Raw genomic sequence first — 23822 nt, 5'->3', positions numbered from 1 at the left:
GCGATCGTAGCACTACGAATGACGTAAGTCTGTGTTAAAAAATAGTGAAAAATAGAGTTACGTTACCCGTGGCTATGGTCGCTTTGTGAAACTGGAAGGTCTAACTTTGGTATATCCCTTAAAAAACTTGTTAAACATCAACATTAAGACAGAAAAAATGACAAAAATTATATGCAAAAGCCTCTCTAAAAAAATAATAAGCGCTGGTCTCAAAAAGCACCCAAGTGAACATATTGAAAGTTGAATACGGCATTTAAATGCAAGACGGAACCTGAGTAGACCACGCCTCGCGTCATTGTGTCAGACAAGAGTCGTCTCCCATTTATCCACACTGAGTGGAAGTGGATGTGCGCGACATCGTGAGGTCAGTGAATGTAGCAAGTCTTTTGACAGCAGTGGACTGAGATGGCAGCCACCATTACGTAACACGCCACAGCCTTTACTGTCACATCAGCAAACCTGATATTTTCAACACTTCATGATATCAAGGTAGCAATGGGACCATCATACATTGTGTAGTCAGGTGACGTATTTGTTGAACTGTGTTTCAACTTGTACCGGCTCTCTGGCGATGTTGTGTTTAACATGTTTATCTTCAGATAGCCCGGGGACGATCGACAATGTTTAAGAACACACGTGCATTTATTTCTCTCACAAAAACAAAAATTGTTTAGTTTGAAATACCACCGCGTGTTGTGTGTTGGTATCGTTCTATTTTCAGTCAGGAAGTCAAATGCCACATCACAGGGAAATCACCTTTGGGAAAAACCCGTTTCCTAAGGCGATACTGATTGCGTAAACAAACCATCGCTTCATTTATGTTTGAAGATGTAGTGTTGTCGTGGTTGTCGTGTTAGGTGTAAAAGGTACTTGTATGTCGAGGTATCAGGCAATCCTTGGGCAAAAATGGCACCGCGAGACACAAAACAATGCCGGTATTGAAAGCGAAAGTAGGATTCTCAGGAAGCATCTTGACAGTTCGCGGAAGGGTGACGCACGCTCGTGCGTGTGGCTGCGTGGGTGGTTCTTTGAAGAATGATATGACGAAACTTGCTTGTTATTAAACTAGGTGATGTATAATGAGACTGATATATGACTAGTACAATGTTAGCAGGCTCTGATAGAAGTACTGACAGCCCTGCTTGCAATACTCATTCTAACGTCTTGGTAAGATTCAGTCACATTCTATATACACAATCAAATCAAATTAACTTGGCCATTGGCCACTGAATTTTTTTTAAAACATTTCTTTTTCTTTTCAAGTATTTGACCTTTTATTTTAACACAGAAATTAACTAACGTTTGGTCACTTAAAATTACTCCCATATTTCCTCTGTGCAGAGTTGTATCGCTTAGTTCAAATCTCAGACTAGCCTAGATTTTTATGCTTGGTTTGTCACCATGACCATGATACCTCTGGGCTCACAATAGTAGTAAAAGTCTATGATTTTGTTTGTTTCTTTGCTTGTTTTTGTTGTTGTAATATCTATGCACTCATCAATATTCCAGCTCTTAGACAAACAGGAACTGTATCACTTTGAACTTTCCTCCCACAAAAAGCTGATTGCGGTTGTATATGGCCATTAAACAAAATATACATGTTTCCTATTTCAGCCCCATCAACAGTATGGAAGGGAGATGTTGAGTGATTTTTTTCTCCTTTTTATAAGACACATTAAATGGCTGGTTGATCAACAGTGAAGCACAAGACATATACACTAGTGCCATCACATAAGGACAGTACCATAATGGTGATGAAAGCTATGGTTCAAATCAAGAAAAATAAGAAAAAGTTTTGAAACCTGACACATGTTTTTTGTTTCGGCCTAACTGAAAAAATTTCAAAGCCACACTAAACCAACTCACATATGCCCTCCCACACTCATTTGCAACATATCATTCATGTTTGTGTTACTGTTACCGAAGAATTGCTAAGTTCTAGTAAGTACTAGTTTTGTATTGTGACCTGGAGAAGTGCCTAATGGGGTGCTGTTTACATTAATGTCATTGTTACGACCAGCATGTCTTGCTGTATACCCGGCATAAACACACCGTCTACAGGGAGAAAAACATCATCTTCATTTCAGCATCAAAGATTTTGCTGGCTTTTAAAAAACAGATAAGAACCCCTGCTGCGTTTCAGATGTCTCTGTGTTATGGTTCTTGATTTGATGGTTCTAGTCCATATCATGCATATAGATCTCAGATAAGAACCTTTGCTGCGTTTCAGATGTCTCTGTGTTACGGTTCTTGATTTGATGGTTCTAGTCCATTTCACGCATCTGCATGATGTTCCATGCTCTTCCTGATGTAACCATGAGACGCAACACACTTCATGGATTTTGATGGATTTATTACTGAGACCCGTCATCGTTGGCCCCATATGAAAACATTGTTAGGATTTAGGAGTACATCACACATCGTCGCAAACATACACTTTCACTTGACAAGTTCAATGTGTAACGTAATCTATATCGCAAAGCCCACGTGTCGCCACCTCCCCTTCTTCATCTCGTAACAGGCTCTCCTGTTTACTTCCGTTAAAAAGAGACATAACTCGTCCTCACATAACGCTTATAATAACATACACATTGTAATATCGTAAAACTAGACTATAAATCTACCAACATTACGCTGTGTTTCCAGCAACTACAACCCACTGCGACACACTGACGTGATGGAGCAGGCTCCACAGGTGAAGATAACAAGTCAGATCTACTTCCAGAGGTTCCGGTATGGGACAGAGAACCGGGGAGGCAGGAAGACGCGCGATGAGGACTTCATGGTGGTCATGGTAGGTGGGGGGATAGGGCTTCATGGGGATCATGGTGGGTGGGAGGAAAGGACTTCATGGAGGTCATGGTGGGAGGATAGGACTTTATGGAGGTCATGGTGGATGGGAGGATAGGGCTTCATGGAGGTCATGGTGGATGGGAGGAAAGGGCTTCATGGAGGTCATGGTGGGGGGATAGGCCTTCATGGGGGGTCATGGTGGATGGGAGAATAGGGCGTCATGGTGGGAGGATATGGCTTCATGGAGGTCATGGTGGGTGGATAGGGCTTGATGGAGGTCATGGCGGGAGGATATGGCTTCATGGAGGTCATGGAGGTCATGGTGGGAGGATAGGGCTTCATGGAGGTCATGGTGGGAGGATAGGGCTTCATGGAGGTCATGGTGGGAGGATATGGCTTCATGGAGGTCATGGTGGGAGGATATGGCTTCATGGAGGTCATGGTGGGAGGATAGGGCTTCATGGAGGTCATGGTAGGTGGGAGGATATGGCTTCATGGAGGTCATGGTGGGAGGATAGGGCTTCATGGAGGTCATGGTGGATGGGAGGATAGGGCTTCATGGAGGTCATGGTGGGAGGAAAGGGCTTCATGGAGGTCATGTTGGGTGGGAGGACAGGTATGATGGAGGTCATGGTGGGAGGAAAGGGCTTCATGGAGGTCATGGTGGGTGGGAGGAGAGGACAACATGGAGGTCATGGTGGATTGAAGGGTAGGACTTCTTAGAGGTCATGGTGGGAGGAAGGATAGGACGTCTTGGGGGTCATGGTGGGTGGGAGGATAGGACTTCATTGAGGTCATGGTGGGTGGGGTGATAGGACTTTCCCAAATTAATTTATGTTTATTTGTCCAGTTCGATTGGTTTGAGATTGCAGACTAACAGAAAGCACCCACTTATGTTCTCATTGTACTAATTACATGTCGGTAGACTGCCTTGCATTGTGGGGAGCTTTGAATGGTGGCAGTGATAGCATAGACAGTGATAGCATAGACAGTTCTTTAGAGTGGGCTATTGCTGTTATGAGCTTGGAGGCATATATATAATGAGGAACATTACTCTGTTCTCATGATAATTGTGTTTTCTTTGTGGTGATTTGCTTCATGGATTTGGTAGCCAGACTTGCTGACTTGGATAAAGGAATGTCTGGTCCAGATTTGATTACATACTGCCCTTCATGTAGCTGAGATTTATCTGAGTGCAGTGATAAACATCAAACAAACTCAGATCACCTCAATTTTATCCATCTGTGCTATCAGGGTCCATCTTCCCGAGGCAAGAGAGTTAACTGACTTTAAAAGTCCAGTTTCCACCCTTGCCGAACTAGGCTGGAACTACTGGGCTGGTTGCTAGCGCCACCAGTGGCTGTTACTAGCTATGTCCCTTCTAAGCCTCTCCTATGGAACAATCAGATTCCACCTCTCGTATCACTTGCGTTTGCTTCACACAAAATGGTGGCGCCCGGTCAGGACGATCTGATCGATAATCAAGATCTATATTGTGATAAAACGTGTCTTACATCGCGAAATGCATCAAATCACGTGAGCACCTTGATTAAAAACATGAAAATATTTGGAAAATATTTGCTGACAACGAATTGGTGGTGCACATGCTTTGCAAATCCTGCAATCGACCGAAATCTGAATGACAGTTAATGAACCGGATTTCGATTTCGGTGCGCGATTTTGATTGGACTATGCATAGACTCGTTAGTCCAGCCAAAATGTAACTCCATAATACCAGCCTAGTTCGGCAAGGGGGCAAACTGGACTTTTATAGTCAGTTAACTCTCTTGCCTCGGGAAGATGTCTGGGTCTTACTCTGGTGACTGGATGCGAGTTTGGTTGTGAAGCCAGTACATGACTGGGCTGTCGTTGCCGTGATTTAAGGTACGGAACATTCCTCGGGGGGCCGTGATGAAGGTGTTCTGCATCAAGATGGCTGACGAGCTGTGTCCCCACCCTAACTCTGTGGACGGACAGAACTGCACACAAGGGGTCTACAGCCCTCCAGCCTTCAGAAGACATTATGGAGAAGAAAAGATCAAGTAAGGTTCAATTGGTTGTCATGACGATGTCGCCCACACTACCTCCACTGACCAGTGCAGCTTTGACACTGAACACAATTTTTCAGTTGTTTGAAGGATCAGTAGATAGAAAAAAATACTGGCTGCCTTCTTTCTGGACAAAAAAGAAAACAATATTCCAGGATTGTAGTTTCCTGATTGTGTTTAGAATTTCCATTTCCAGTTGGCAAAAATAAGCAAAAGTGCCCCCAAAATAACACTAAGTCACCAGACCACGATTTCATTGATTTCACTGAGGGACAGGCCCTGGGGCTAGTTGGAGACTGATCTCTGTCGCACGGGACCAAGCAGCACTTTCACGCAAGACTGTGCGAGATTCGAAGATTAACATGCGAGGTTTTTGCGAATTGACTATTCAGTTGTCCAACCCTTTACATATTTATAGGGGCGGTCGGGTAGCCTAGTGGTTAAAGCGTTTGCTCGTCACGCCGAAGACCCGGGTTCGATTCCCGACATGGGTACAATGTGTGAAGCCCATTTCTGGTGTCCCCCGCCGTGATATTGCTGGAATATTGCTAAAAGCGGCGTAAAAACCAAACTCACTTACTCACATATTTATATGTGTTGAGTAATGTCAGTTTTCCTGATTTGTTAAAGGACATTTATGACATATAAGTGACTAAATGTATGTGTTGACATTCATGAGAATTAACGAACAGAAGCATCGAACCACATCCTATTGTTCTATCATACAAAATATAATGGCGGCTTGTGAGCAATTGACAATTTATCCATTTTCCAGTACAAATTACTCCATTAAATATGAAACAATGTCCTTAGTTACTGGAATCAATTGGAATATTTATTCCTTTTTTTTGTAGTGGCATAATTGTTTTCATTATTTATTTGGGTGTTTTGTAAAGGACATTCGTCAGAAAGTATCACTAAAATTATTACATCGCTAGTTTTTGCTCATTACGCTGTATCTTTCGGTATGATACGATGTAGTTTTGAGTGCACTTAGCCTAGTATTCGAAATATCAGTGTAATGTCAACATGTGCGCTTGCGTTGAACCGAAGGGAATTAACTCTCAGCATTCAACCATTGTGTAAGATTGTTTACCAGACTGCGGAAGTCCTTAGATAAGAGCATCTGTGCATGTGTCGTGCATCTTGACCGCTGACAGGAGAAAAGCATCAGTCTGTCCCAATGTACCAATTACACTCATGGATGCAGCAGTGATTGTTAATGATAATCTACTGCTGAGGCCTGTCCCTCAGCATGTGGTCTCTGTTTCATGGTCCTTGAGAAATGGGGGCGGTCGGGTAGCCTAGTGGTTAAAGCGTTCGCTCATGTCGCCGAAGACCTGGGTTCGATTCCCGTCATGGGTACAATGTGTGAGGCCCATTTCTGGTGTTCCCCGCCATGATATTGCTGGAAAATTGCTAAAAGCGGCGTAAAACCATACTCACTCACTCACTCACACTCCTTGAGAAATCTTCACTGAACATGGGCCAAAGACTATCTTTAGTGTCACAGGATCACGGTTGTGTCCCTTGGCAGTCAAGCCCCGGTGGGGAATCTGGGTTAGAGTTGGCCTCCCCACCAACCTATGCTGGTCATCAGAGGTGCATGACGGATTGGGGGATCATGCTCAACACTTGGTTGATAGCATGGATCTCTGCTCATGATATCAATCACTGGATTGGTTATTTACCGGCTGCTGTCCTACAGCTGTACAAACAACAAACAACAAACGCACCGAGCTGTTAACATTTGCTGCATTTGTTCACAACAATAATATCTATGGCCCACAGCACAGCAGCTATCTGCCCCTATTTTGCATAATGGGCGCTCGGGTAGCCTAGTGGTTAAAGTGTTCGCTCTTCACGCCGAAGACCCAAGTTTGATTCCCAACAAGGGTACAATGTGTGAAGCCCATTTCTGGTTTCCTCCCCGTGATATTGTTGGAATATTGCTAAAAGCGGCGTAAAACAATACTCTCACTCACTCACTCACTCACTCACTAGTGACTCACTCACTCACTCACTGTTGCCGCAACCTTTTGGACACTGCAGATGTGCCCTGTGTGGACTTGAGGATAGGCCTCTTGCACTCTCATGCTTGTTGTACACAACTGCATGGGGTGGTCAGGGTACAGCTGGAATACTGCTCACTCTAGCAATCACTCACTCACTCACTCAATCACTTTCTCACTCCCCTGCTAATTGTGTGTATTGAATTCGTACTAGTTTGGGCTTCCCACATGACACACCCAGATATGACTGAAGTACTGAAGCAGGTCTCACTCACTCACTCACTCACTCACTCACTCACTCACTCACTTACTCACTCACTCACTCACTCACTCTTTTTTTCCAGGATTCCCTGGCTGCAGATCAACAGAACTAAGAAAGGAAACATGGTGACTGCTCTTGAGAACCGCCAAACTGAGCTTCCACAAGTATATAAAGGTGTTTCTAAACTATTCCTTTCTCATAAATGGAGCCACTGGTTGCCAGGCATTGATGGAGTCTCTGAGTTTGTCTGTCTGTGTCATGTGGTTGCTAGGCATTGATGGAGTCTCTGAGTTTGTCTGTCTGTCTGTGTCATGTGGTTGCCAGGTGTTGATGGAGTCTCTGAGTTTGTCTGTCTGTCTGTGTCAGGTGGTTGCCAGGTATTAATGGAGTCTCTAAAATTGTCTGTGTGTCTGTGTCAGGTGGTTGCCAGGTGTTGATGGAGTCTCTGAGTTTGTCTGTCTGTCTGTGTCAGGTGGTTGCCAGGTATTAATGGAGTCTCTGAGTTTGTCTGTCTGTCTGTGTCAGGTGGTTGCCAGGTGTTGATGGAGTCTCTGAGTTTGTCTGTCTGTCTGTGTCAGGTGGTTGCCAGGTATTAATGGAGTCTCCAAGTTTGTCTGTCTGTGTCAGGTGGTTGCCAGGTATTAATGGAGTCTCTAAAATTGTCTGTGTGTCTGTGTCAGGTGGTTGCCAGGTGTTGATGGAGTCTCTGAGTTTGTCTGTCTGTGTCATGTGGTTGCTAGGCATTGATGGAGTCTCTGAGTTTGTCTGTCTGTCTGTGTCAGGTGGTTGCCAGGTGTTGACGGAGTCTCTGAAATTGTCTGTTTGTCTGTGTCAGGTGGTTGCCAGGTGTTGACGGAGTCTCTGAAATTGTCTGTGTGTCTGTGTCAGGTGGTTGCCAGGTGTTGACGGAGTCTCTGAAATTGTCTGTGTGTCTGTGTCAGGTGGTTGCCAGGTGTTGATGGAGTCTCCAAGTTTGTCTGTCTGTCTGTCTGTGTCAGGTGGTGGTTGCCAGGTGTTGACGGAGTCTCTGAAATTGTCTGTCTGTCTGTGTCAGGTGGTTGCCAGGCGTTGATGGAGTCTCTGAAATTGTCTGTCTGTCTGTGTCAGGTGGTTGCCAGGCGTTGATGGAGTCTCTGAAATTGTCTGTCTGTCTGTGTCAGGTGGTTGCCAGGCGTTGATGGAGTCTCTGAAATTGTCTGTTTGTCTGTGTCAGGTGGTTGCCAGGCGTTGATGGAGTCTCTGAAATTGTCTGTTTGTCTGTGTCAGGTGGTTGCCAGGCGTTGATGGAGTCTCCAAGTTTGTCTGTCTGTCTGTCTGTGTCAGGTGGTGGTTGCCAGGTGTTGACGGAGTCTCTGAAATTGTCTGTCTGTCTGTGTCAGGTGGTTGCCAGGCGTTGATGGAGTCTCTGAGGCAAGGTGCCAAGGTGGAAACCAACCAGGTCTACCTGTGTGTTCATGTGTCATGGAACAACCACCCAGGTATCTGGGATGTCTCCAAGCTTATAAAGAATGAAGGTAACTTTCTAATAGTAAATGTGATATGTCAGCTGTGGGGCAGAAGAGGTCCCAAATACCCCGTGCTTCTCATCAGACGTCTTCCCCGGGCAAGCGTGACCACAATTTTATATCAATGCCTAGTTTCTATCCTTGCAACATCAAGGCCACTTTTCTTGCCTAGACCGTCACTCTACCGCTAGTCTTGTCGATCATGAGTTGTGTCCCTTGTACTGAAAATGCGATAGCCAATCAGATCGCTGTTCTTGTCATGTATGGCTTCACATCGATGGTAACAGAAACATTCTGATTTCATCCCAGACAGATGAATGAAATATTCGTGTCAACAAAGTGGTAAATCACTTTCATGCAAATATGTACCAGTCTTGGATGTTGACTGGTTCTCTGATTGGCTTTTCAACATGTGCGATATAGTCCAATCATATTTAGCACAGGAAAGGGTTTGATGTGGCAAGGGTGGAAACAAGACTTTGATGAAAAGGCTAGTGGGCGCTCTTGCCTCAGGGGACAATTGGGGGCACAATTGGGGGCACAATTGGGGGCACAGTGTGTGATGAGTCTGCATCATTGCATCTCACCTGCCACTTATTACCAACATATTTACATTTAAATAAAAATAAAAATTCAACCCAATCAAATTAAAATATTGAACGTACCGGTATTTTTAAGTGATGTCAGTACAGTGAACAGGTAAATTTATTACTGAAGGATGATAGCATTCTTTTAGTTCAAGATGTTTTTCATTTTTTATCTAAAAGCTAACACAGAAGGTTTAATTGAAGATGTTTTTGCTGATATATTGGTGTTGTGAGTGAGTGAGTTGGGTTTAGTGCAGCGTTGAGATGCGTTGGTTTTTGCTGACAAATCAGTTCTATTTTTCTTCAATATGTCATGATATATCCAGTTTATAAAAAAGTACAATAATCCAGGCCCAATCTGGTAGTCATGTCTGCCGCTGTTTGAAAGGAGTCTTTGAATGATTTTAATTTCTTCCAACAGATAAGTGTAGCAGCTTGAGGATTGATGAACTCTCTCCCCCTTCTGTGACAGTGGACGGAGGACGAGTTCTCATCCTGCTGACAGAGGACGGTCCAGGCATTGAGCCAGGTGGGTGTGTTGGGAGGAGGGGGCTGTGAGTAGGGTTGGGTGTGTTGGGAGGAGGGGGTTGGCTGTAGGGGTGGGTGTGTTGGGAGGAGGGGGTTGTGTGTAGGGGTGGATGTGTTGGGAGGAGGGGGTTGTGTGTAGGGGTGGATGTGTTGGGAGGAGGGGGTTGTGTGTAGGGGTGGATGTGTTGGGAGGAGGGGGTTGTGTGTAGGGGTGGGTGTGTTGGGAGGAGGGGGTTGTGTGTAGGGGTGGATGTGTTAGGAGGAGGGGGTTGTGTGTAGGGGTGGATGTGTTGGGAGGAGGGGGTTGTGTGTAGGGGTGGATGTGTTGGGAGGAGGGGGTTGTGTGTAGGGGTGGGTGTGTTGGGAGGAGGGGGTTGTGTGTAGGGGTGGATGTGTTGGGAGGAGGGGGTTGTGTGTAGGGGTGGATGTGTTGGGAGGAGGGGGTTGTGTATAGGGGTGAGTGTGTTGGGAGGAGGGGGTTGTGTGTAGGGGTGGATGTGTTGGGAGGAGGGGGTTGTGTGTAGGGGTGGGTGTGTTGGGAGGAGGGGGTTGTGTGTAGGGGTGGGTGTGTTGGGAGGAGGGGGTTGTGTGTAGGGGTGGGTGTGTTGGGAGGAGGGGGTTGTGTGTAGGGGTGGGTGTGTTGGGAGGAGGGGGTTGTGTGTAGGGGTGGATGTGTTGGGAGGAGGGGGTTGTGTATAGGGTGAGTGTGTTGGGAGGAGGGGGTTGTGTGTAGGGGTGGATGTGTTGGGAGGAGGGGGTTGGCTGTAGGGGTGGGTGTGTTGGGAGGAGGGGGTTGGCTGTAGGGGTGGGTGTGTTGGGAGGAGGGGGTTGTGTGTAGGGGTGGGTGTGTTGGGAGGAGGGGGTTGTGTATAGGGGTGAGTGTGTTAGGAGGAAGGGGTTGTGTGTAGGGGTGGATGTGTTGGGAGGAGGGGGCTGTGTGTAGGGGTGGGTGTGTTGGGAGGATGGGGCTGTGTGTAGGGGTGGGTGTGTTGGGAGGAGGGGGGTGTGTGTAGAGGTGGGTGTGTTGGGAGGAGGGGGTTGTGTTAGGGGTGGGTGTGTTGGGAGGAGGGGGCTGTGTGTAGGGGTGGGTGTGTTGGGAGGAGGGGGCTGTGTGTAGGGGTGGGTGTGTTGGGAGGAGGGGGGTGTGTGTAGAGGTGGGTGTGTTGGGAGGAGGGGGTTGTGTTAGGGGTGGGTGTGTTGGGAGGAGGGGGCTGTGTGTAGGGGTGGATGTGTTGGGAGGAGGGGGCTGTGTGTAGGGGTGGGTGTGTTGGGGGGAGGGGGCTGTGTGTAGGGGTGGGTGTGTTGGGGGGAGGGGGCTGTGTGTAGGGGTGGGTGTGTTGGGAGGAGGGGGCTGTGTGTAGGGGTTGATGTGTTGGGAGGAGGGGGCTGTGTGTAGGGGTGGGTGTGTTGGGGGGAGGGGGTTGTGTGTAGGGGTGGGTGTGTTGGGAGGAGGGGGCTGGCTGTAGGGGTGGGGGCTGTGTGTAGGGGTGGGTGTGTTGGAAGGAGGGGGCTGTGTGTAGGGGTGGTGGGCTGTGTGTATGGGTGGGTGGGTTGGAAGGAGGGGGCTGTGTGTAGGGGTGGGTGTGTTGGAAGGAGGGGGTTGTGTGTAGGGGAGGGGGCTGTGTGTAGGGGTGGGTGTGTTGGAAGGAGGGGGCTGTGTGTAGGGGTGGGTGTGTTGGAAGGAGGGGGCTGTGTGTAGGAGTGGGTGTGTAGGGGTGGGGGCTGTGTGTAGGGGTGGGTGTGTTGGAATGAGGGGGCTGTGTGTAGGGGTGGGTGTGTTGGAAGGAGGGGGCTGTGTGTAGGGGTGGGTGTGTAGGGGTGGTGGGCTGTGTGTATGGGTGGGTGTGTTGGAAGGAGGGGGTTGTGTGTAGGGGTGGGTGTGTAGGGGTGGGGGCTGTGTGTAGGGGTGGGTGTGTTGGAATGAGGGGGCTGTGTGTAGGGGTGGGTGTGTTGGAAGGAGGGGGCTGTGTGTAGGGGTGGGTGTGTTGGAAGGAGGGGGCTGTGTGTAGGGGTGGGGGCTGTGTGTAGGGGTGGGTGTGTTGGTAGGAGGGGGCTGTGTGTGGGGGTGGGTGTGTTGGAAGGAGGGGGCTGTGTGTAGGGGTGGGTGTGTTGGGAGGAGGGGGCTGTGTGTAGGGGTGGGTGTGTTGGGAGGAGGGGGCTGTGTGTAGGGGTGGGTGTGTTGGGAGGAGGGGGCTGTGTGTAGGGGTGGGTGTGTTGGGAGTAGGGGGTTGTGTGTAGGGGTGGGTGTGTTGGGAGGAGGGGGTTGTGTGTAGGGGTGGGTGTGTTGGAGGAGGGGGCTGTGTGTAGGGATGGGTGTGTTGGGAGGAGGGGGCTGTGTGTAGGGGTGGGTGTGTTGGGAGGAGGGGGCTATGTGTAGGGGTGGGTGTGTTGCAGGAGGGGGCTGTGTGTAGGGGTGGGTGTGTTGGGAGGGGGGGGCTGTGTGTAGGGGTGGGTGTGTTGGGAGGAGGGGGTTGTGTGTAGGGGTGGGTGTGTTGGAGAAGGGGGCTGTGTGTAGGGGTGGATGTGTTGGGAGGAGGGGGCTGTGTGTAGGGGTGGGTTTTTTGGGAGGAGGGGGCTGTGTGTAGGGGTGGGTGTGTTGGGAGGAGGGGGCTGTGTGTAGGGGTGGATGTGTTGGGAGGAGGGGGCTGTGTGTAGGGGTGGGTGTGTTGGGAGGAGGGGGCTGTGTGTAGGGGTGGATGTGTTGGGAGGAGGGGGCTGTGTGTAGGGGTGGGTGTGTTGGGAGGAGGTGGCTGTGTGTAGGGGTGGGTGTGTTGGGATGAGGGCTGTGTGTAGGGGTTGGTGTGTTGGGAGGAGGTGGGTGTGTGTAGGGGTGGGTGTGTTGGGATGAGGGCTGTGTGTAGGGCGTGGTGGGCTGTGTGTAGTGGTTTAAAGCTGTGTTTCAGGGGGATGTAGTGTTTCTGGGTGTTCAATTCTGACCAATCAATGTTTCAGAGAAGCTTCAGGTGAAGATTGAGGAGGTTGCTGCTGACAACAGCATCACGTGGAGATCAGAAATATTTACGCCAGTCAAGGAAGACATCCGTTATAAGGTAGTATTTTCTGAGCAACTAGTTGAATATTTCTTGATGAAACTTGCTGTACAGATCAGTCTAGTGGTGATCTTTTGGTACCTTTTGATGATTTGGAATATTGAAAAATACCGAACAGCATTATTCCTTTCTTCACTGAACATATGGTATCTGATGGCAAAGAACCGAAAGTTGGGTATACATGTATTAAGTAACCAAACTCCAAATCCATATTTCACCAGAATGGGAGCATCACAACAAACGTTTGTGGCCCATGAAGAACATCATCTTCCCGAAGCAAGAGAGTTAACTGACTTTGAAAGTCCAGTTTCCACCCTTGCCGAACTAGGCTGGAATTCCTGGGCTCGATCGTAGCGCCACCAGTGGCTATTACGAGTTATGTCCTTTCTATGCCTCTCCTACTGACCAATCAGATTCAACCTCTCGTATCACTTGCATTTGTTTCAAACAAAACGGTGGCGCTCAGTCAAGACGATCTGATCGATAGTCAAGATCTATATTGTGATAAAACGAGTCTTACATCGCGAAGTGCATCAAATCACGTGAGCACCTTGATTCAAAACATGAAAAGATTAAGAAAACACTCTACGAACCGGATTTCGTTTTCGGTGCACGATTTTGATTGGACTATGCATAGACTCGTTAGTCCAGCCAAAATGTAACTCCATAATACCATATAAAAGGTCCAGACTACAGTGATGATCAGCTTATCAACTGTTAACCACTACGTCCAAGAAAATAAGTAGGTCAGATAACCTTGTATTTTTTCACTGACAAGTTCAATTCACCTCTCATGCTTTCCCGGATTATACATAGTCTTACATGACACGAAAGGGTTTGATTTTAAATCGGTCATGGAAAGTAAGATTAATGTTAGACTGGCGGTCGGTTTTAATTGAAATTAAGACATTATCAATTTGGCCTAACATTAATCTCATTTTCAAACACAGTCGGTTTGTCTACTAAATATGTCTCTAGACAGTGACATTCTTTAAAATATCCCTGGTACAGAGAGGGACAACTTCAGAATATCCTTGGGCCAGAGGTACATTCTATAAAATATCCCTGGGACAGAGGGACTACTTAAGAATATCCTGGGGCCAGAGGTACATTCTATAGAATATCCCCGGGACAGAGGGACTACTTAAGAATATCCTGGGGCCAGAGGTACATTCTATAGAATATCCCTGGGACAGAGGGACTACTTAAGAATATCCTGGGGCCAGAGGTACATTCTATAGAATATCCCTGGGACAGAGGGACTACTTAAGAATATCCTGGGGCCAGAGGTACATTCTATAAAATATCCCCGGGACAGAGGGACTACTTAAGAATATCCTGGGGCCAGAGGTACATTCTATAGAATATCCCCAGGACAGAGAGACTACATAAGAATATCCTGGGGCCAGAGGTACATTCTATAAAATATCCCCAGGACAGAGGGACTACTTCAGAATATCCTGGGGCCAGAGGTACATTCTATAAAATATCCCCAGGACAGAGGGACTACTTCAGAATATCCTGGGGCCAGAGGTACATTCTATAGAATATCCCCGGGACAGAGGGACTACTTAAGAATATCCTGGGGCCAGAGGTACATTCTATAGAATATCCCCGGGACAGAGAGATATCTTTGACAAAGTCACTGCTCAGAGGTTTTTCAATGAGATCGAAGGTCATGTAGAGGTTTATAAGTTAGCATTGCACATAGTAAAATAGACTTTATATAGCCTGAGGGTGGAGTCAAGTTTTGAACTCGGCTGAACAGGCTTTATAATTGGATGGTGCCTGAGATTTCTTGTAAGGGGAGACAACTCATATATGGAAAATGTCAGTGCTGTATGGCATATGGCATGTACATTTTCTCAACCCCTATCACTGTTTGGAGCTCGTGAGTGAGTGAGTGAGTCGGTGGGTGTGTGGTGCAAACTTTTTCAACATTGACGTTCCTTGTTACAAGAATGGGTAGACAAATAATCAACCACAAGCTCATCCACTGGCCATCCAGTGTGTCTCGTGTCCATTAGCAATCTAGCATCTACCAATAGGAACAGAAATAATTCTCAGTAGTGTCCTTGAATTTGACTGGATTCACAGACATCAGGGAAATATGACCATGGGAAGAAAATTTTGTAGTCAATATTCTTTGTCGGCACATACAATAAAATACAAGGTCATTCAAAAAATGTTTTGACCCGTTAAGATCCAGGGTAGAATAGGTCTTCAGCAACCCGTACTTGCCGTAAAAGGCGACTATGCTTGTCGTAAAAGGTGACTAATGGGATTGGGTGGTCAGGCTCGCTGACTTGGTTGATACATGTCATCGATCCCAATTGCGTGGATCGATGCTCATGATGTAAATCACTGGATTGTCTCGTCCAGACTCGATTATTTTACAGACTGCTGTCATATTGCTGGAATATTGCTGAGTGCGGCGTTAAACAACAAACAAAAAACAGCAAAAAATGTTTTAAAAAGTAAAAACTTACATGCTCAAGAAAGTGAGCATCTGTACCTGTGGTACGCGAGTTCTTCCTTTCCTTTCAGCATGTCATTGCCTACCAAGTACCCAAGTACAAAGACAGGCAGATACTGGAGCCTGTCTGTGTGAATGTGGTCATCTGCTGTAAGCAGACGGGCGTGGAGGACAGGAAGCCGATTCTGTACAAGCCTCTGTCAGGTGAGTGGCTTCATGGCGCTCCTGCATCAGTAGGGCGCATCCTTGACGATCCAGCAGGGGCGGTTGGGTAGCCTAGTGGTTAAAGCTTTCGCTCGTCACACCAAAGACCCGGGTTCGATTCCCAACATGGGCACATTGTGTGAAGCCAATTTCTGGCGCCCCCGCCGTGATATTGCTGGAATATTGCTAAAAGCGGCGTAAAACCATACTTACTCACTGATAATCCAGCACACTATGTATCTATATGTATAAGATAGCTATGCGACAAATCGCAAAGAACAATGTGGAACGAAGCGTGGTTTATTTCACGATAAAATGTTCTATCATGATGTCATTTCTGGATATTGAAACATTCGCTTGCAACTTGATGATGTTGTATATTGGACAACGTTATTTTTGAGAGGGGAGTTTCTACCTACTTGTTGTATGTAGTTGGCCAATGCAGATGAATGCGATGACAGAACAATCGCATCCAAAAGCGGGAGGGATATGACAATTGGTATTGTGTACAGGTAATCAACGTGAAAATTGTGAGAATATGCGGGATTAACCTACCTGTGCATAAAATGGATTCTATTGAGGGAATCATCATTATTTAGATATGGGTATATTTTTTTAAAGATTTTACGTTTTATCATTATCGGCTGTACATAATGTTGACATGTCATATAAGAAATAAACGATTCATGGTTGTTGTTTATTGTACAGTAAAACACTGCAGGGAGAATAAACCATGAGGGCAGTGTTTTATTTTACGATAATTAGCCCATCATGGTTTATTCTCCCTGTAGTGGGGCGGTCGGGTAGCCTAGTGGTTAAAGCGTTCACTCGTCACGCCGAAGACCCAGGTTCGATTCCCAACATGGGTACAATGTGTGAAGCCCATTTCTGGTGTCCCCCGCCGTGATATTGCTGGAATATTGCTAAAAGCGGTGTAAAACCTCACTCACTCACTCACACTCCCTGTAGTGTTTTATTGTATGATAAACAACTCTCACTGGTCGTTTATTTCTTACATATATATATACCATGTGGGGATTCCGGTTATAACTGATCACTTGCAACCGATGCTGGTCGTAAGAAGGGACTAGATTGAATGGATGGTTAGGTTCAGTGTTCATGATATCAGTCAGTGGATTGAGTCGAATATGAACAGGCCACTGTCATATAACCGGAATAATGCTGAGTGTTGCGTTAAACAACAAATGTAGAAACAACCTGATCATCCCCGTAGCTTCGTATTGTGTCTGGTTCTAAAGAAACTAAAAATAGCCATCAAATTTAGTAACACTGTTTTTGAGACAGAGAGATATGATATCCCATCCACAGCAGTGGAATATGTGTAATTTGAAACAATATATCCAACATTTATGACTATCACTGATATAATGTACCTTTCAACAGATATCGTGGCCTTGAACAGAGGAAAGCGGAAACGTAGTGTGTTAGAGAAATATGGAGATAAAGGTAAGAACTGATTTGTGGTTAGCCTAGTGGTTAAGGCATTCACTCATCATGCCGACCGCCTCCGTGGTCTTGTGGTAGAGCGTCCGCCCGGAGAGCGGAAGGTCCAGGGTTCGATCCCGGGCCGCGTCATACAAAAAGACGTTAAAAGATTGTACTTGTTGTTACCCTGTCTGGCGCTCGGCATTAAGGGACTAAAACAAGGACTGGTCGGCTCGGAGTCAGTATACTGTGTCTGAGTGGGGTATTCATGTTAAACTGCGGCATGGTATCTCAGTGAGCTAGCACTATAAATCGGCATCAGTCCGGACTAGTACAAGCAGCCACACACACACATACACGTGCATGCACGTCGCTATATAAGTGCAATAATCTTGGACGCGACGTTAAACCAAATTTCACCTCACCTCACCTCATCATGCCAAAGACCGGGGTTTGATTCCCGACATGGGGACAATGTGTGCAGGCCATTTCTGGTGTCCCCTGCCGTGATATTGCTGGAATATTGCTAAAAGCGGTGTAAAACCATACTCACTCACTCACTCACTCCAAGGCCTGAGAACCTTGTGTGTGGGGGTCAGGTATATATGTATCATGTATATGATTTCCGCTGTACCACCCTAATGAGAGACAGTTGCATCTCTGAAAGTCAAGTGAACTTAAGTTTTGGCCTGTTTGGCTGGCATCTGTCATGCATCGTCTGTCATAAATGTGAAGATCCGGGGTAAAAGAGGTCTTCAGCAACCCATGCTTGCCGTAAAAGGCGACTAACGGTTGGTTGGTTGGTTTGTTGTTAAACGCCGTACTCAGCAATATTCCAGCTATATGACGGCGGTCTGTAAATAATTGAGTCTGGACCAGACAATCCAGTGATTGATGTCATGAGCATCGATCCACGCAATTGGGATCAATGATCGTGCATCAACCAAGTCAGCGAGCCTGACCACCCGATCCCGTTAGTCGCCTTTTACAACAAGCATAGTCGCCTTTTACGGCAAGCATGGGTTGCTGAAGACCTATTCTACCCTGGATCTTCACGGGTCTAACGGCGCTAACGGGATCGGGTGGTCAGGCTGGCTGACTTGGTTGATGGATGTCATTGATTCCAATTGCATGGATGGATGCTCATTATAACAATCACTGGATTGTCTGATCCAGACTTGATTATTTACAGACTGCTGTCATATAGCTGGAATATTGCTGACTGCGGCGTTAAACAACAAACCAACCAACCAACAACATGTGTTGAAAACACAGGTAGCTACAGTGCCGTGGCACTATATCTACATGTCATGACTACAAACACAGGTGAGCTACAGTGACGTGGCACTATATCTACATGTGATGACTACAAAAACAGGTGAGCTACAGTGCCGTGGCACTATATCTACATGTGATGACTACAAACACAGGTGAGCTACAGTGCCGTGGCACTATATCTACATGTCATGACTACAAACACAGGTGAGCTACAGTGACGTGGCACTATATCTACATGTGATGACTACAAACACAGGTGAGCTACAGTGCCGTGGCACTATATCTACATGTCATGACTACAAACACAGGTGAGCTACAGTGCCGTGGCACTATATCTACATGTGATGACTACAAACACAGGTGAGCTACAGTGCCATGGCACTATATCTACATGTCATGACTACAAACACAGGTGAGCTACAGTGCCATGGCACGATATTTACATGTGTGATCAATGACTACTGTGTGTTTCAGTACAAAAGGTAACGGATGGGCGATGTGTCAAGAAAGAGTTATTCAAAAAGATCATGTGCGGTATGTGACCACTGCTAGCTGAATTACTGTTCCACTACAGCCATAGTTATGCTAAATGTTTAACTCACTTGGATCACATGTCTTTGGTTAATCTTCAACAACTACGGTACAAGTTTATTGGAGCTAACTTGATGGCAGTTCTGACATTGTTGATCCTCTTGTTCATTGTTACTGAAATAGCAAAGTCTATGAAAGTCGTATCAGTAAGAATCCGAAATTTGTAGATTCCAGTGATGATAAAATTAGCTCACAGAAGTTGAAATTTCACTTTGATTGTCTTAATAATAATAAGAATAGTAAGGCTATTCGCCTATTGCCTATGCTGTGTACATGTCCTGGGATGTAATTTCATTTGTCTGCCATTTCGTTGTTGATTCAACAATTATATGCACCTGATTCGTAGCACCCGATTCATACTTTTTAATGTAACCACGCTCTGTCTCGTGTGTTGACATTGTGCCATTCCTTGCCGTGCACTTGCCTGTATGACGAGTAATTGGTCTTGAATGATTACCAGAAATGTCTTCGTCTTCTTTTCATTGATCATTTGAACGATAAGTTGTTCCTGGTGGTATCAGCCTCTGATCTGCCGGACCCGACTTGGTAATTTACAGGCCACTGTGGTAAAGTTGACATGCAACAGCATCTTTTCAAAAAATTACCTTTAATTTAACATCACCAGCAGCTGATTGTCACTTATGGCCACATTTTCAGTATTATTATGAAAAAGATGCCTCATTTTAATTATTACTCTCCAGGTGGTGTCTCTCCGGTACCCTGCCCTGCTGGTGCATCCCTCGCTCCAGCGGCGACACAATCGTCCCCCATGGAGCTTCAGCAAGCACCGGGTAGCCAGGGTGAGGCGGTGGAATATCTCCTTCCATGCCCAAATACTCAGCTGATGGAGAGAGACCTCATCTGTGGGGCACCGGATGTTGAACAGTGTGTGCGTGTTCAATTATCTAAAGACACAAGTGAGGGAAGGTTAAGACAAATGGTGTTGATACGCGATGAAAACTCGTCAGTCAGTTCGGCTGACTCAGAGAATCATAATATGCCACAATCAGTGATTGATGCATGGGAAATCCCAGACGAAGGATTACAGAGCAAAAAATGGGCAAGAAACTCCAACGAAAATGATAAGCTGACAATGATGAAGAAATACATGACGAATCAAGAGCATCATCAGACAGGACCTCCGGAGAATGGTACCACAGAGGATATGCACTCTGACCCAGTAGGAGAAACCACAGGTGGAAATCCAGGTTTCCAAATGCAGATGTCAGGACCCACTCCATCGGAGTCCTCACTCGGAATGCATGCCCGTAGACAGGATGATGTGGGATCCTCTCCAGGACATTCTGCCTTCCAACTGCCAGGACAGAATGATGTGGGATCCTCTCCAGGACATTCTGCCTTCCAACTGCCAGGACAGGAGGATGGGGAATTCTCACAGGGGATTTCAGGTTTCCAAATACAAAGTCTAGGACAGAATGCTCTGGCAACCTCAAATGGAAATCCGGGTTTCCAAATGCAGATGTCAGGACAGACTCCAGTGGAAACCTCACAAGGAATTTCAGATTTCCAAATACAAGCTCAAGTACATAATGCTCTGGCAACCTCAAATGGAAATCCGGGTTTCCAAATGCTGATGTCAGGACAGACTCTAGTGGAAACCTCACAAGGACAGAATGCTCTGGCAACCTTAAATGGAAATCCGGGTTTCCAAATGCCGATGTCAGGACAGACTCCAGTGGAAACCTCACAAGCTCAAGGACAGAATGGAAATCCAGGACAGAATGATATTCAGTTGGACATCCCCTTGAACACTATTGATTTAGAAACAATTATTGCAGGTGGTCCGTATGAGTCAGGGGGCCTCTTCAAGGAATTCTTCCAAGATACTGTTGGAGATAAGTCCTGAGGACATACCGGGTACTTCTTCAGCAGAACCTCGCTAGCCCAGACCCAACCTCCTGGACTGTTATGGTTTGGAATGTCTATGGATAATGTAAATAAAGAACAATTTGTACAAATGCTTGTTCATCTGGAAATGGGTTATTCTTGGACTGACAGCTCGGGATTAGCAAGGTTTCCCTGTAAACAGTGCTGACTTGATACTGGTTGGAAAATGTTAAGAAGTGTTGCGGTGAAACCATTGATTTTCATTATTTTCTACATTTCATGATATTGTTTCCATGCTGTGTAGTTTAAAACCGTTATCAACGAGTGTTGATATATTTGATATCAAAAGACACAAGGGTGAGATTCTATTTATTATCCAACATCATTCTTCCAACTTTTACAGTTTGTAGACAGTAATAAGCAGTGTCTTAGGTGTAAAAAGTACTGGGGCGCGTTGCAAGCCAGGAATCGCTAAGAGAAAGCAAATTAATCGCTCACCCCGGGATATGCAACAGTTCGAAGTGCTCTCTTCAAAAATGGCGGCACAACTACTGCTTGGTCGATGACGAGCTGATGAAATTTATGACCACTTTGAAGATGTGGAGCAGACTGAGGATGATGGGGTGTTAGCTGCCTTTGCTCATTTCCTCGTTGATCCAGTCAAGAATTTCTTGTTCCGCTGTCCAAGTCAGCCGCCAATCAGCAGTAAATCTGCGAGATCTTGCTCTGTAGTCTGGCAGTGAGTCTCAATCCTGATCATCATTTCAAGGGACTTAACTCTATCCTTACTCACAAGAGATTGATTTTGGTGCGCCATATCTTCAAGAATAATAGTGAAGACAATTTGAAGTAATGTTTAATGCTTTGTTGCAATAAGTTATTGTGTGTTGTGTTATGTTGTTTTTGTTTGTTTTGGGGGTTGACAGTCTGACAGTGTCAACTCCTGTTGTTGTTGTTGTTGCCATTACATATCTCTAGATGTATATTAGTACATGTATATTGTACTCCAAGAATAATCATAGAAACGCACTTGCCTCTAGCGCTCTACTTTAGTAAAGCCACATATGTTTTTAGGATTGAGAAACAGTTATTTGATTTGATTTTACTTTTGTACAAAATATACATGGTCATGATGGTGTCAGGGGAAATAACTCCGTCTTCACTGATTCATAACTTTCTGCTGAGGTAGATGTTAAAATTGTGCGTTTGTGAAAAGAAAGAAATAATGGTAGTTTATTATAGAGAAGGTAGGGGGAAAATTGGGACCCCCTGATTACCAATTAAGATAAAATTTGGGAGTGCCAAGAACAAATTGCATGGTCCTTATTTTGGTGAAACTGGATGAAATGGATAAGAATTTGGGAAGGGTTGACCAAAATATAATGGTTCGGTAATACCTTATTTAATCCAGCCTGTAACAATGTGTGTATTGAGTGACTGTTCCCTTTGGGTTTTTTAAATAATTATTTATTTGTTTAAGGATCCGTCCACTGAAGAAAAAATCAATGAAATTCTCAATTGAGAGGTTTTTTATTTCCGCTGTGTTTGAAAACCCAATTTAGCAATAAAATATATCACAAATTGTCTTCATGCATGTCCCAACAGAAGACATTAAAGCTCACCATGGCAGCATGTTTACATAATTGTTCAGGATCTTGGCCATGACATTGAATTATAATTTTATTTTTTTAATATCTCCCAACCATGTGTTTACACAAAAGACAAAACAAACATGAAAGTGCTTTTTTCTTTCTTCTTCTTTTTCGACCACCGAGAACATGTAATAAAACAAGGCCTTTTGAGAAGGGAAAAAATGATTTCATGTTTATTTTCCATCATAATCATTGAATTTGATAGAGGTGAGAATTAGACACAAACCTTGTGACCTTTCACCTTTGTGAAGCCCATGACCTTTGTGAAGCCCAGCTCTGTATTTAATACAGAATAGAGTGTATTTTCTGTATGTGCCAGTATTTGTTGCAAATGTTAACACAGCAGTTGTTTACTTTAATGTTTATTTGGGTGAATCCACAACTGGTCATGTGTTTCCTTAGCAAGTAACATTTTAATCAGTTTCAAACTGAGGATTTTATGATGTAATACTCATGAATTGTAAATACTTTATGGATTACCTATGATGCAAGTTGTAAATCTTGTTATTTATTTATATGTGACAAACATTTTGTAGATGTTGATAAAATGAACCTTTAAGAACAGACATTAACACATTTCAGTTCCATAAAACCCTCCAAACTAGATGTTTGTGGGGTGGGGGTGGGGGTCTTGGGATGGGGGAGTCTGAGTGAGTGAGGATGTTTTCATGCCTTAAGGCAACATTCCAGTGTAATCTAACACAGGGGACTCCAGACATGGGTTAGACACAGACCCACCCTAGGAATTGACCCTTGGCCCTTATCTTGTTGAAGTAACGTTTCAACCACCAGGCTACCAAACTGCCCTAATTTTGTAAAGAAGCACTGATGAACACATTCCCTTTTTTCTTTGTATTTCTCTTTTTAATCCCACTTCCAACCATTCTTTTATATTATGTTTTGCAATTACGTTTTCATTTAATTTTGATGACATTTGTGGGTTTAAACTAAAGGCGCTGGGAGCCATAAAGTAATAATGATAATAATAGGTGTATAACTACTACTAATAGTTATAATAATAGGTGTATTACTAATAATAGTAATAATAATAGGTGTATTACTGCTAATAGTAATAAATATTATAGATGTATTACTAATACTAGCAGTAATAATAATAGAGTATTCAGATTCGTGCTTCATGTTGTTCTTTGCGTAATGAGAATGTTTATTGTGGTAGCAAGTTCACCTGTCCATCAGTAACTTGGGCTGCAGGGTAGCCCAGGGGTTAAAACATTTGCTGGCAATAGGTCCAGGTTTGATTCCCCACATCGGTACAAGATGTTCAGCCTAGTCCTAGTACCTATAGACCAGCTCATCAGTTTATCAGTCTGTAAAATGTAAAAGTCATTTCCTGAGCAAAACTCAAAAAGTATTTCTTCAAAGAACATACCAGGGATTTTAAAAAAAATAAATGATTTTGTGTTTTTCACGGAAACCAGACTGATCATGCTGATGGTTTGATACCAGTTTGGTGAAATGTTATGAAGAAATATGTACAAGATTTGTAAAGTGACTGTTTTTAAAGGAATATGTATTATGATA

At 45.1% G+C, this 23822-nt stretch overlaps 1 protein-coding gene across 10 annotated transcripts; it reads left to right on the top strand.

Moving 5' to 3' along the window:
* The first annotated feature begins 321 nt into the window (after positions 1 to 321).
* LOC124140716 lies at positions 322 to 23758 on the top strand. 10 transcript variants are annotated; one of them, XM_046508418.2, is made up of 11 exons: positions 322 to 489; positions 2647 to 2794; positions 4678 to 4835; positions 7198 to 7289; positions 8495 to 8629; positions 9629 to 9736; positions 12688 to 12785; positions 15333 to 15465; positions 16870 to 16932; positions 18664 to 18723; positions 19482 to 23758. In XM_046508418.2, exons 1-11 carry the CDS (start codon positions 479 to 481, stop codon positions 20645 to 20647), a joined length of 2172 nt encoding a protein of 723 aa, XP_046364374.2. In that variant the 5' UTR covers positions 322 to 478; the 3' UTR covers positions 20648 to 23758. The 10 variants fall into 10 exon arrangements, with proteins under 10 accessions (XP_046364374.2, XP_048259479.1, XP_048259481.1 ...); XM_048403518.1 differs by lacking the exon at positions 322 to 489 and adding an exon at positions 825 to 1069; XM_048403517.1 differs by lacking the exon at positions 322 to 489 and adding an exon at positions 825 to 1167.
* Positions 23759 to 23822: the final 64 nt, after the last annotated feature.

The sequence above is a fragment of the Haliotis rufescens genome, unplaced genomic scaffold (assembly GCF_023055435.1).
Source record: "Haliotis rufescens isolate VD_foot unplaced genomic scaffold, xgHalRufe1.0.p SCAF_3, whole genome shotgun sequence".
Lineage (NCBI taxonomy): Eukaryota > Metazoa > Mollusca > Gastropoda > Lepetellida > Haliotidae > Haliotis > Haliotis rufescens.
This window is presented reverse-complemented; position numbering and strand designations above follow the sequence as displayed.

What these genes read in the sequence shown, in the direction of transcription:
- LOC124140716 (XM_046508418.2), top strand. An exon ending in GCTTCCACAAGTATATAAAG is followed by an intron (nt 7,290 to 8,494) that starts GTGTTTCTAAAC and finishes TGTCTGTGTCAG; the next exon opens with GTGGTTGCCAGGCGTTGATG. An exon ending in TCTGTACAAGCCTCTGTCAG is followed by an intron (nt 15,466 to 16,869) that starts GTGAGTGGCTTC and finishes ACCTTTCAACAG; the next exon opens with ATATCGTGGCCTTGAACAGA.